Source organism: Caretta caretta, chromosome 2, assembly GCF_965140235.1.
Source record: "Caretta caretta isolate rCarCar2 chromosome 2, rCarCar1.hap1, whole genome shotgun sequence".
Classification (NCBI taxonomy): Eukaryota; Metazoa; Chordata; order Testudines; family Cheloniidae; genus Caretta; species Caretta caretta.
The window spans coordinates 217,158,664-217,172,319 of record NC_134207.1 but is presented as its reverse complement, the minus strand read 5'-3'; the positions used below and the strand labels follow the sequence as shown (position 1 = coordinate 217,172,319).

The 13,656-nt window shown below is 47.0% G+C and overlaps 1 protein-coding gene across 7 annotated transcripts in view; it reads left to right on the top strand.

The window, feature by feature from the left end:
• Positions 1 to 13,656, top strand: part of LOC125631488 (scinderin) — a 140,441-nt gene that overhangs the window by 35,908 nt on the left and 90,877 nt on the right. Inside the window, exon 6 of one of the 7 annotated variants that reach the window (XM_048838259.2) lies at positions 6,997 to 10,900. The exons of 5 other annotated variants lie outside the window; for them this stretch is intronic. In XM_048838259.2, the coding sequence (XP_048694216.1) occupies positions 6,997 to 7,047 (51 nt within the window). In that variant the 3' untranslated portion in view covers positions 7,048 to 10,900. Of the gene's footprint in view, positions 1 to 6,996; positions 10,901 to 11,973; positions 12,295 to 13,656 lie in introns of those variants that run through there. One more of the 7 variants, XM_048838256.2, reaches the window with a different exon arrangement.

Genomic DNA, 13,656 nt, shown 5'->3' with positions numbered 1-13,656 from the left:
CAAGACAATTGTCTCTGCTTCCTTATCTCTGACCTCTTGTGGTTTTAAATATTGGTATTAACTTGCAATTCAACTTGTTTTTATGGGTTGTGTTGTAATTTATTAATCAAACTGTTAATGTAGGTATAAAATACTTCCGGGGTAAAACCAACCCACACCAAAACAATTCCTTGGAACAGGAGAAAACTGATTAAAAACGGTGTTGCTATACCGTATTCAGTTCCTGGCACTTCACGTCTCCCAGATACAGCATTCAAAATGTTTTACCAAGATGTCTAGACTTAGATTAAACCTGTCAAATAGTTCACATTTGTGGCAATTGACATTGTTCAGATTAGATGTAGTTTAAGATCTGATTATGGACAATTCTGTTTTTTAAACTTTAAATAATTGTATATACAGATTAAGGACCAAATTCACTTATCATTAAATACTATGTAGCTCTTATATAAGACTTTTCATAAGTTGATCTCAAAATGCTTTACAAAAGAGGTCAGTATCATTTCCATTTTACAGATTATGAAATTGAGGCTGAAGAAAGGAAAGTGACTTGCCCAAGGTCACTTAGGCCAGCGGCAGAGCTGGGACGAGCACCTAGGTCTCCTCAGTCCCACTCCAGCATGCTGTCTGCTGGGCTGCAGTACCCCTAGTGCATGTCACTGAAGTCTTTGAGCATTGCACTGGAGAGGAGGGTTTGCTCTTTTATACGGGTATAAATCCAGAATAACTCCATTGATTTACAGGGATTTACCTTTGATCTACTGCAGTGTAACCAAGAGCAGAAATTGGCCTGTGTGTTGGTATTTGGCCAAGTTCACACCTTTTTCATATTTACTCAGTGTGAAGCAAATTGTAAAGTGTAATCAGCGCTCAAAATGGGAAGAAAAGAGAGGAAGCTCATGTAATCCCACAGTTCAAATTTGGAATGTGGAGCAGAGTGAAGTGGGAATGAGCCCTGTAGAACAGGCCTCTGCAGACCCTTGTGTAACCTCTGTCTTAGTTCCTCTTTTTCTTACCTTCAAATATTATTTCCTTTCACCTTCTTGATTAATCCAATGAATTGTTTGTTTGTTTTTCACTGAACAAGGAAAATCTACCTATCAAAGCAAAGCTTGAGGTGCTGTGATGGAAGAATTCTTTTGTCAGCCTAGCCGTGTTTACAGCGGGGGTTAGATCGACATAACTGTAGTGCTCAGGGCATGAAATTTTTCATGTCCCTGAGCAACATAACTAGGTCAATCTAATTTTTAAGTGTAAACCTGGCTTATCTCCAACAAGCCTGAATGGACTTTCTTAGGTAGTTTCGAAAACAGTAATGCAATTGCTAATGAGTAAAGTGAGCATGATGTGACCCATAGTTTCTGGAAAACAAAAGCTGATGATATAAATTATATGACCTCTCATATTGCTGGTGGCATGAATTACAACTAATTTTAGCAAAGCCAGTGCTCAAGACTGTGTGAATTAGATTTAAATGAGCAAAGAGAAGTAGCACGAAGATCCAAATTTAGATGCTTACCTCAGATTGAAATCGATGGGAGTTAGACACCTTTCGGGACCTGGGCCTAAGACTATAATCAAATGACAGGTATATATGATAGAGGTAGATTGCAAAAGATCAGCCAGAAGTACTGAAAATAATGGCAGATATAGAATTTAGACTGTGATGCAAGTAAATAAATATACGTGGCAATTGTGCTAAAAGTACTAATGGTTCCTTTACTAATAAACTAATAGATAACTAATTACCTAGTACTTAAACCTGCTGAGGCAAACTTGTGTAAATTAACTAAAGGTCACATTCTGCCATCCTTACTCACACTTAGCAATACCTTACCGTGTGAGTAGTCCCATTGACTTCAGTCTTAAATCAATCAGTTAAAATTGTACCAGTGGATTTAACCTTGTTTATGTATATTGTTGCAGGAGGAACAAGCGCATTGTCAATGTTCACCAAAACACACACATCCTTATTGCTACACACATGCAACTCAGAGCAGAATTTGACCAATCACTTGAAAATTTTAAATAAATAGATCAGTTGGAATAGAAAGATGTAAGATTTGATTTCCACTATGTTAGGGAAGTCTACTGAGCCAGAAAATCGATGTGAGTATAAACACCTTTATCTCTATATGCAGAACCAGGTAGAAGAGATATGGGACTGTACTAGAGTAGACTGCTTTGCTTTTCATCTCTGGGCAAAGACACTTCCAGTGTAATGGCAGCCAAGAAATCAATTTTCAATTCATTTAGATGTGGAGAATGCTGATGCTGGCACAGGCTAACTAATATGAAGAAAGTGCTTTGCTAACCTCCTTAGCATAGGCAAATCAGTGGAAGTGCAAGGAAGAGTTGATATAGACAGGACATGGACAATCTAAGCGGGAGCTAGATAAGCATGAAGCATTGTTAAAAATGTCATAGGATGTAATACTGAAACTGGACTTGGTTGAATCTGTTGGCCTAAGAGTCCTAAAACTTTTCTATTTCTACCTTATTTCAAATGGTTTGATGTCCCTGGGGAACTGCACAGTGAAGGAAATGGTGAAAAGATATATGGCCAAGAGGAGAACGCTTTACTCTGAGTCATGGTGTGGGTTTACTCACCAAAGAGAAAGAGAGATGCACCTGAAAGTAACTAATGCCTTGTATTGTTAGAGAGACTGTCCAGTGTGGTGCATTGGGCCAATCTGAATCGCTCAATAAGGGGTCAGACACAAGATCTGCACTGTCTGTACAAGATAGTTGAGGAAGAGGGGACTAGACACAATCCTGCCAGTCCAAGTCACGGGCAGAACAAGGGATCAAGTGTTTATTCCTGAGGTAATGGTGCCAGCAGAGGAAGAGGTGGTGAGTAACCCCCAACCCTCAGGATGACCCTAGAAATAGAGCCATGCAAATCTGCAAATATCTGCTTTGTATCCATGGATGTGGATATCCACGGAGCATGTTTCCAGATCATGGATTGGACGTAGATACAAATTTTGTATCTGCACAGGGCTCTACCTAGAAAATTCACTTCCTGGGGGAGTGGAGGGGAGTATCTATTGTGGCAAATTTCCGGCACTACTATGATGGGTCTCTCGCTTTCTCTTCTGGGGGGAGGGGGTTTCAGGGCACCATTTCTTGTCCCTGAACTGGGGTATTAACTGCCCCACTAGTGTCCTAGAGGAGGGAAGTGGAGAGGGAGGGACCCAGGCCTGCCCTCTACTCCGGGTCCCAGCCCAGGGGCCCTAGGGATAGCAGTAAACCACTAGAACTGGTGGTTCCTTCCCCTGGCCTACTTCCTTCTCCTGCCCTTCAGCTTGTGGGGCTTCCTGCCCTCTCTCTGCACAAACCAGGTGTCTCTTTACCTAGGGTCTTGGTCTTCTTAGCCCACTGCAGCACTTCTCCAAACTCTCCTCTGCTTCCCTCCAAACCGCTCTCTGCTCCAACACCAATCCACTCTGCTTCAACTCCTCCTCTTGTCTGATTGAAGCAGGGGGGTTTTATTATGTGACTGGCTTCAGGTGCTTTAATTAATTTATAGCAAACTTTCTTCCCTCTGCAGGGAATAAGGCTCGCTTCTAACACTCTCCTGCTGCCCTCTGGCCATGCTGTATATATATCTCCCTCCCCCCACCATCCCCCCCCACTCAACACCATGAGGTTGGGCTACTTGGGATGAGAGGCAGTGCTGTCGTGATAGGCCATCAGCGTTACTGTGTTGGCTTCCGGCCCTATGCTGTACCCGGAAATGAAAGGGCTGCAGGGATAGGAACCACCTAGTCACTCTTGCGTTCTTCTCCTTGTTTCTGTGCATCTACTGGAGTGGGGTATGGTCTGTCATGAGGGTAAACCGCCACCCCGGTAGGTAGTAGCGGAGAGTCTCCATAGCCCATTTTACCGCCAGACATTCCTTTTCAACAACAGTGTACTTTTGTTCCCTGGGGAGGAGTTTCCGGCTGAGGTACAAGATCGGGTGTTCCTCCTCCCCTACCATCTGTGAAAGGATGGCTCCTAGCCCTACCTCGGAGGCATCTGTTTGTAGGATGAATTCCTTCTCGAAGTCTGGGGCTATGAGTACTGGATGGCAGCAAAGGGCTGTCCTTAAATCTGTAAATGCTCCTTCTGCTGTGTCAGTCCACTTTAATATCTCGGGGCCCCGAGCCTTTATCAAATCCGTCAGTGGCCCTGCTCTTTTGGTGAAATGAGGGATGAATCTCTGATAGTATCCTACTATTCCTAGAAATGCTCTGACCTGCTTTTTGCAGACTGGTCGAGGCCAACCTTGCATTGCCTCCATTTTATTCCTTTGGGGTTTCACCAAACCTCTCCCTACTACATACCCGAGGTATCTGGCCTCAGCTAGTTCTATCACGCACTTGAGAGGGTTGGCAGTGAAGCTGGCCTTCCGCAGAGCGTCTAGTACCACTTCTACTTTTCCTAGGTGCGTTTCCCAGTCAGGGCTATGGATAACTATGTCGTCTAGATAGGCGGCGGCATACTTGGCATGGGGTCGCAGCAATTTGTCCATAAGTCGTTGGAATGTTGCAGGAGCCCCATGAAGTCTGAAAGGGAGGACAGTGTGTTGGAACAGGCCATCGGGTGTAGAGCAGGCAGTCTTTTCCTTGGCATTCTTGGCCAGGGGAATTTGGCAATATCCTTTGGTCAGGTCCAGGGTGGTTAGGTATTGGGCCTTACCTAACTTACCTTACCTAAGGAGTCCAGGGGAGCTGGCTGCATTTCAAAGAATCCTTTTTGAGGTTACAGGGACAAACCATCCCGATGTGTCGAAAGAATAGTAAATATGGCAGGCGACCAGCTTATCTTAACAGTGAAATCCTTGATTGCGGATCTTAAACATAAAAAAGAAGCTTATAAGAAGTGGAAGATTGGACAAATGACCAGGGAAGAGTATAAAAATGTTGCTCGGGCATGTAGGAATGAAATCAGGAGGGCCAAATCGCACCTGGAGCTGCAGCTAGTGAGGGATGTTAAGAGTAACAAGAAGGGTTTCTTCAGGTATGTTGGCAACAAGAAGAAAGCCAAGGAAAGTGTAGGCCCCTTACTGAATGAGGGAGGCAACCTAGTGACAGAGGATGTGGAAAAAGCTAATGTACTCAATGCTTTTTTTGCCTCTGTCTTCACTAACAAGGTCAGCTCCCAGACTGCTGCGCTGGGCAACACAGCATGGGGACTAGGTGGCCAGCCCTCTGTGGAGAAAGAAGTGATTAGGGACTATTTAGAAAAGCTGGACGTGCACAAGTCCATGGGGCTGGATGTGTTGCATCCAAGAGTGGTAAAACAGTTGGCGGCTGTGTTGCAGAGCCATTGGCCATTATCTTTGAAAACTCATGGAGATCGGGGGAAGTCTCAGACGACTGGAAAAAGGCTAATGTAGTGCCCATCTTTAAAAAAGGGAAGAAGGAGGATCCTGGGAACTACAGGCCAGTCAGCCTCACCTCAGTCCCCGGAAAAATCATGAAGCAGGTCCTCAAGGAATCAATCCTGAAGCACTTACACGAGAGGAAAGTGATCAGGAACAGTCAGCATGGATTCACCAAGGGAAGGTCATGCCTGACTAATCTAATCGCCTTCTATGATGAGATTACTGGTTCTGTGGATGAAGGAAAAGCAGTGGATGTATTGTTTCTTGACTTTAGCAAAGCTTTTGACACTGTCTCCCACAGTATTCTTGTCAGCAAGTTAAAGAAGTATGGGCTGGATGAATGCACTATAAGGTGGGTAGAAAGTTGGCTAGATTGTTGGGCTCAACAGGTAGTGATCAATGGCTCCATGTCTAGATGGCAGCCGGTATCAAGTGGAGTGCCCCAAGGGTCGGTCCTGCGGCTGGTTTTGTTCAATATCTTCATAAATGATCTGGAGGATGGTGTAGATTGCACTCTCAGCAAATTTGCGGATGATACTAAACTAGGAGGAGTGGTAGATACGGTGGCAGGTAGGGATAGGATACAGAGGGACCTAGACAAATTGGAGGATTGGGCCAAAAGAAATGTGATGAGGTTCAACAAGGATAAGTGCAGGGTCCTGCACTTAGGACAGAAGAATCCAATGAACCGCTACAGACTAGGGACCGAATGGCTAGGCAGCAGTTCTGCGAAAAAGGACCTAGGGGTGACAGTGGACGAGAAGCCGGATATTAGTCAACAGTGTGCCCTTGTTGCCAAGAAGGCCAATGGCATTTTGGGATGTATAAGTAGGGGCATAGCCAGCAGATTGAGGGACGTGATCGTTCCCCTCTATTCGACATTGGTGAGGCCTCATCTGGAGTACTGTGTCCAGTTTTGGGCCCCACACTACAAGAAGGATGTGGATAAATTGGAGAGAGTCCAGCGAAGGGCAACAAAAATGATTAGGGGTCTGGAGCACATGACTTATGAGGAGAGGCTGAGGGAACTGGGATTGTTTAGTCTGCAGAAGAGAAGAATGAGGGGGGATTTGATAGCTGCTTTCAACTACCTGAGAGGTGGTTCCAAAGAGGATGGTTCTAGACTATTCTCAGTGGTAGAAGATGACAGGACAAGGAGTAATGGTCTCAAGTTGCAGTGGGGGAGGTTTAGGTTGGATATTAGGAAAAACTTTTTCACTAGGAGGGTGGTGGTAACACATTCCAGTGTTTCTAGGGAGGTGGTAGAATCTCCTTCCTTAGAAGTTTTTAAGCTCAGGCTTGAGAAAGCCCTGGCTGGGATGATTTAATTGGGGATTGGTCCTGCTTTGAGCAGGGGGTTGGACTAGATGACCTCCTAAGGTCCCTTCCAACCCTGATATTCTATGATTCTATGAACTGATCAACTAGCTCATCAATGCGTGGTATCGGATAGGCATCGAATTGGGATACTTCATTCAACTTCCGGAAGTCGTTGCAAAACCTCAGGGTGCCGTCAGGCTTGGGGACTAGGACGATAGGGCTGGACCATTGGCTGTGGGATTCTTCAATAACCCCGAGATCCAGCATCTTCTTCACTTCTGTCCTAATTTCTTTCCTTTTAGCTTCCGGTATCCAGTATGGTTTTATCATCACCCTTACTCCGGGCCTCGTGACAATATGATGTTGGACCAGTGTCGTACGGCCCGGCTGTGTACAGAACACGTCCTGGTTCCATTGGATCATATCAGTGACCTCTGTTTGTTGTTCTGGAGTTAACTCAGGAGATATCTTCACCTGCCCCTGTGGGTCGTCTGTCTGGGGTGGAGCTCCCTGAATGACCAGGCACATCTCTTGGTCACGCCAGGGCTTCAGTAAGTTGATGTGGTAGATTTGCTCTGGCCTTCGGCGGTCTGGTTGTCTGACCTTATAGTCCACCTCCCCAGTGGCTTCCACTATCTCATATGGTCCATGCCAGCTGGCTAGGAGTTTGCTTTCTGCTGTTGGCACTAGACCATCACCCATTCCCCCGGCTGAAATCTCCATACTTTTGCCTGACGGTTGAAATATGTCTGCTGGGCCTCTTGTGCTTTTTCCAAATGTTCTCGTACTATAGAGGTTACTTGAGTTATTCGCTCTCTCATCTGTGTCACATGCTCAATGACATTCTTTTCTGGGTTGGGTTGTTCTTCCCAATCTTCCTTGGCAATATCTAATATTCCACGTGGTTGTCGTCTGTATTGTAGTTCAAAGGGAGAGAAACCACTGGACGCCTGGGGGACTTTCCGTATAGCAAACATTAGATACTGTGGAAGGGTATCCAAGCCTTTTCCGTCCTGAGCTACCACCTTCCAGATCATACTTTTAAGGGTACGGTTAAACCGCTCGACCAGTTCATCTGTTTGTGGATGGTAGACTGAGGTCCGTATGGCCTGGATGCAGAGTAGGGTACATAAGTCTTTCATTAATTTTGACATGAAAGGGGTTCGTTGGTCAGTCAGGATCTTCTTAGGGATGCCCACTCTACCAAAAACCTGGAGTAGTTCTTTTGCCTTGGATGTGGGGTTTCTTAAAGAAATGGCTTCTGGATACCCCGTGGCATAGTCAAGGATGACTAGTACATTTTGGTGGCCCCGAGCCGATCTTTCCAGTGGGCCCACTATGTCCATGGCTGTCCTCTCGAAAGGGACTTCAATAATAGGCAAAGGAACTAATGGGGCCCACAAGTGAGGTCAGGAGCTATGCAACTGGCATTAAGGATAGGAGGCACAATAGCGCTGGACCTCTGCACGTATTCCTGGCCAATAAAATCTTCTTAGGACTCTATCTAGTGTCTTGTCTACTCCTAGATGTCCCCCAAATAGATGACTGTGAGCTAACTCTAGTACTGCCCTTGTGTGTTTCCATGGGACTAAGAGTTGCTCTATTTCTTCCCCTCACGTTTGCGCTATCCTGTACAAGAGATCGCATTTGAGCACATAATATGGCCTTAGGCCTTTGGTCTTTCCTTCCACGGGTATGCCATTTACTTCCACTACCTATCTCCCTTACATTTGCATATAGCGGGTCATTGGCTTGGTCCTGCCCGAAATTCTCATGTGCGGTACCAAACTGACCTAATTCCAGGGGGCCTGTTTCTACTCCGCTCCCTGGGTTGCCCCTATTTGGGCTAGGAATTGCCTCCAAGTCCTCACTGGCCTGAATTATCTCCTGGCCTCCTGAATGGGTTTGCCTACCAACAAGGGAGGTTTTCTGGTTCTCTGCTAGAATCCTGGTCCCCAATCTTTTATCTGCCCTCCTTTCGCGCCTAGACTTTCTGGGTTTTCCAGGGCTGAGAATAACTCTGGGTCAAATTCGGCAAACATTGGGGAAAGGCTATCTGTAGGTGCCTCCATCTCAACCTGGGGGTTGCTATCCTCCCCTGGCTCTCCTGGGGGGAGTAAGCTCTCAAACCTGGGGAAGTCCCTACCAATTAAGACAGGGTAGGGGAGCCTGGGGACCACCCCTGCAGTCACCCTGGTAGTATTCCCCTGGGAATAGGGGAGCAGTGCTCTGCTGGTCGCGATCCGATGCTCCTGGAGTGTGGCAAGACGAACCCAAAGTCCCATGGCCAAGCACCCTGTTCTTATAGTTTTTTTTTCTCTGCTGAAGTCTATGGATTTTGCTGTGTCAGTTTGTGACCGGGTTACTTCTTAATTGGTGTATCTTTTGATGTAAACATTCCAATACACCTCCAAGAGGGTCATCCTGTCCTGGTTCTGATTTAATCAATTGTCCTGTATTTAGGGGTGCCAGCCTTCACTTCAGGGTCGTCAATGTGCCCTTCCTTCATTATGGATGCACGTTGATGATTCTCTGTAAGTCTCTTCACTCCTTCTTCCTTGACCATCTGGCTATAACAATGGCCTTCACACCTTATCTTTTCCTGATGCATACATTCCTCATTCACACAAACAGTCTTTTACAGAGACCTTTGAGAAGACAAATAGTGTCAGTTTATTTTGAATCTCCTTAACATAGACACAATACAAGATCCTGTCTTTTACTTACTAAACCTTAAAACAAAGAAATGTATATTTAACTAGAGTGCCTAATTTGTAATACATATAGGAAACCATAGTTGACATTATAACTTATCCTAAAACAAAAAGATGACCATAATCAGTCATAAGGATTGTTCTGGTCTGTCCCTGCCTTAACATCAGTACAGACACTGGCAGTCTGTCAGATGTATTTCTACCAATGTCCCAGTGGGTCATTCCTTTCTGCTATTCAAATGGGGTGGCTGGTAAAATGAAATCAAGACATACATTAGTACCTCTATTCTTATAGTACAATTATAAAATCCTGCTCCCACATGACCACCTGGCTTCGACCTCTGGCCTGCACCTGGACCCTGGTACAGTTCTGATTCTGGTTTGCCTACAGACTCGGATGTCAGTTTTGACCCTGGTCTGTCCCTGGATCTCAGTTCCAGGACTACTGCTGGCCCAGGACCAATCGTACGCCTAGCTGTGATCCATGCTTCAACCACTAGACCTGAATAGCAGAGGCAGAGCCTGACAACAAGGCTTGCCAGGTTCCTCTTCACTCACCATGTCACTCCCTGTCTGACTACCAGAGTTAGCCCAGCAGGGACAATGGCTTAAGACATGCCTGGGCTGTCTTAACACCAAGCTGTTTGAGGAATTGCAACACAAACAGGAACAGGCTTTGGATTCCTCCCTGTCATCATTTACAGTGCGTTCCTTCACACCATAAGGACGTGTATTTGCTAAAAGTTACAGAGCTAGACCAAGGTGGGTTCCTTCAACCATCACTGTGGTCACTGGACTCATCTCATATAAAGATCCAGACTGCCAAAGGAGTAGTTTGGTGTTGCCACGTTGACCAGCTGAGACCATCACCACCAAGCAACCTTGCTCCAGAGGAGACTTCAGATGCGCCTACTCTCGAGCCAACCACTGATTCCTCATCAATACTGCCTCTAGTCTCCGACACCCCCAGCTCACAAAACTTGATCTTTGGAGGGGACAGTGCTTCTGTCTCAGCAGGGCTTCATGTTGAATCAGTCACCAAAGACACCTGTCATGCCGAGGGTCACCGCAGCACAGGTGAGAGCACCCAGGATGGCTGAGGGCTTATGTTGCCTGCGGGGTGGGGGAAGGGTTGCGGAGTACTGTATTTTTTTTGTGGGGGTAACTGTCCTCACCGAGGAGACTGCTATTAGTACTCCTATGAGTTGTCTGGAGGAAAGAAAAAAAAATTCACTCCAGGGGCGTCTCTTCCACGCTAGCGGGCAGTCGTCTGTGGTTTTCCTGTTCTCTCTCTCCACCCCTGGAAAAATAAGAAGAGTTCATTGTCACTACTGACTATATTGTGATTACGTGGCTTCCTCCTCACACAAATACAACCCTCGTAACCCTCTGAAGGAAGAAAAGGTACGGTATAGGAACCGTCCTGGACACGGAGTCGTCAATTTTTTTCCTTGGATTTCTTTGAGAAACCTTTGCCCCAGAACAAAGAAAGTAAAATTATGGAAGGGGGGGTGGCGGGGGGGGGGAGGCGATGCGATAAGTGTGCGCTGCCTTCCAAGGACGCACGTACACATCCTGAGTAAATACAGCCCTGCAGCAAGCGAAAGCTATAAGAACTCTATGAACTCATGAGAGTTGCTCAGAAAACCAAGCCTGATGTGATACAATTATGTAGGCAAACAGAGCCGCGTGACACCTATGATTGATGCCTCAGTTGTATTTTGCTTTCCTGCCTTCTTTTATTTTTCTTTCCATTTAGAATAAAGAAGTGCCCCTACACAGCTCTGAGCGCCATGCCAACTCCCTGCCTTTTACATCTGGGCTTTGTAACTCAGTGGGTTACTGTGCCTTCATGAAAGAAAAGGAGGACTTGTGGCACCTTAGAAACTAACATATTTATTTGAGCATAAGCTTTCGTGAGCTACAGCTCACTGCATCCGATGAAGTGAGCTGTAGCTCACGAAAGCTTATGCTCAAACAAAGTGGTTAGTCTCTAAGGTGCCACAAGTCCTCCTTGTCTTTGTGCGAATACAGACTAACAGGGCTGCTACTCTGAAACCTGTACCTTCATGGTCCTTTCTTTGCCCCTAACTAGGCACTCCGGAGAAAAACCAAGTCTTTATTGCGCCGTGTAATAGGAGCAAAAGGCCTGGAGGATTCATGGCCGGGCTCCTGAACAATGTGACACCCCCACTGGTTTCCGCGGGGTAGAGTCATGATTTGACAGAGATGCCAGGTGCAAAAGGACCGGCTGAGCGTTGACCGAAGGTGCGTTCAGTCTCACACTAGGGCTTTGATTAGGCTGCGAGCGAGGGCAGGCTCAGCCCCTGGAGACCGGCCGAAGCCTCGCTCCTCAAAGTCTCTCCTGTTCTCCAGCACAAGCAGCCTTTGACCAGCACTAACCGCAGGCGGGGCCGAGTGGCCGCGAGCTCGGCAGGCGCCGCACGGGAACTCCCCGGGCCGGCGGCCGAGCGGCTCCCCGCCCCAGCGCGGAGGCAGCCATCGGAGTCCTAGGCCCCGCCCCTTGAGCGCCTCTGGGCCAATCGGGTTCGCTTGATAAAGCTGCCTGGCCCGGCGGCGGGGGCTGAGAGCCGGAGCCAGACTTGGACTTTCCCTGGGTCGCTTGGGTCCAGCGCGGCGTCGCTTCCACCTCTCTCTCTCGCCCCCGTGGCTCTGCCTGCCGGACCATGGCCCCCGAGCTGTACCACAAGGAGTTTGCCAACGCTGGCCTGAAGAGTGGCCTGCAGATCTGGAGGATCGAGAAGATGGACCTGGGGCCGGTGCCTGAGAACTTGCACGGCAATTTCTACGTGGGGGATGCGTACCTGGTGCTCCACACCCTGAAGAAGAGCGACGCCACCTTCTACAAGCTGCACTTCTGGCTAGGTAAGGAGGTGGGGGAGATCAGGCAGAGGGAGAGGGCTCGTCCCGGTCCTCTGGTGGTACGCGGACCGCCTTTCCTGTCAGTCTCGCCCAGGATCTGAGAGCTGCCGGGCATTTAAATGCCCCGGGAGCGCTCAGTTGTGAAGCCTCCCAGAGACGCCAAGGAACATGCTTGCAAAAAGTGGACGGGGGGGAGGAGTGGCATTTGTACTTCGCTTAGATCCTGGAAGTGCGGGGTGTGCTGCCAAAAACTAGCTGGATCCAGCAGGAAACAGGTGCCAAACGAGGGGCTTTGCAGCGTTCTTGTGCCAGGATGTCTTGGGGTGCAGCTTTTTGTGTTGGGGAAGCAGCACTTGCTGGCTATTTCGATAATACACTTTCTAAGTTTGCAGCCAAAATTTGGCAGGCTCGACATGCCAGATGATCGAAGGCGGTTATGTTGTAGCACAGCAGAGCCTAAATTGTGAAGGTGGAGCTGGAGAAGCTAAGCATGTTCTCTACTTAAGCGATGGAACTGGGACCAAAAACAAGCAGGATCCAGCTAGTGCCAACTTTGGCTTGTTATGGGGCTGCTGGACCTGCATACGTTGGGATCCAGGTTGCTTTAGTGAAAGATGAGCTTACTATTCATGGAGTATAATTTGGGATGTGGGAGAGGAGAAGAGGGATGATGATGTCAAAAGTTGGTTGGATCTAGCAGTATCCAGGAGTGAAATATTGGCCCCATTGAAGTCAATGGGAGTTTTGCCTTCAACTTCAGCGTGGACAAGTTTTCATCCCAGGTGCGGGATCTGGGGCTTTGCAGTGGTGCTGCACTGGGATGTGTGGGGGTCTAGAATTGTTTGTAGTAGAGCCACTAGACTTGGTTTCTATTTTAATGGTACAATTTGGCGAAGCTTGGGTGCAAAATCAACAGGATGTGACTAGATCTATCTCTTACCCAGACTCTTCCCACTCTCTATTTTAGCATATCTGCAATCCAAGCACAATTTCTTCCTGCAGCAAGTGGAACGGCTGGGATTCATGTCTGTCAACTCCGTTTACACTCTCTTCCCGTAAAGTGTTTAGAATGAAAATAGGAGCCTAACATGAGGATGCTGGGATGAAGACATGTTTTTGTGTGTCCAGGATATATATTTTTATGTGTCCAGATATAGCCACTAAGAGGTCATCTAGCTTTTCCAGTTACTAGTGCAGGTGAAGGAAAAGTTTTGCAGTGTTTCCCACAAGTTTTCTCTGAATTCACATACACACACAGCTAAATGCAGACAAGTAAAATCCATTTTAATACTATTATTATTATTATTACCAAGACTTAATAACAATTTAGTGTGTTTGAAGCTTTGTTTCTCATGGATTCTAAAT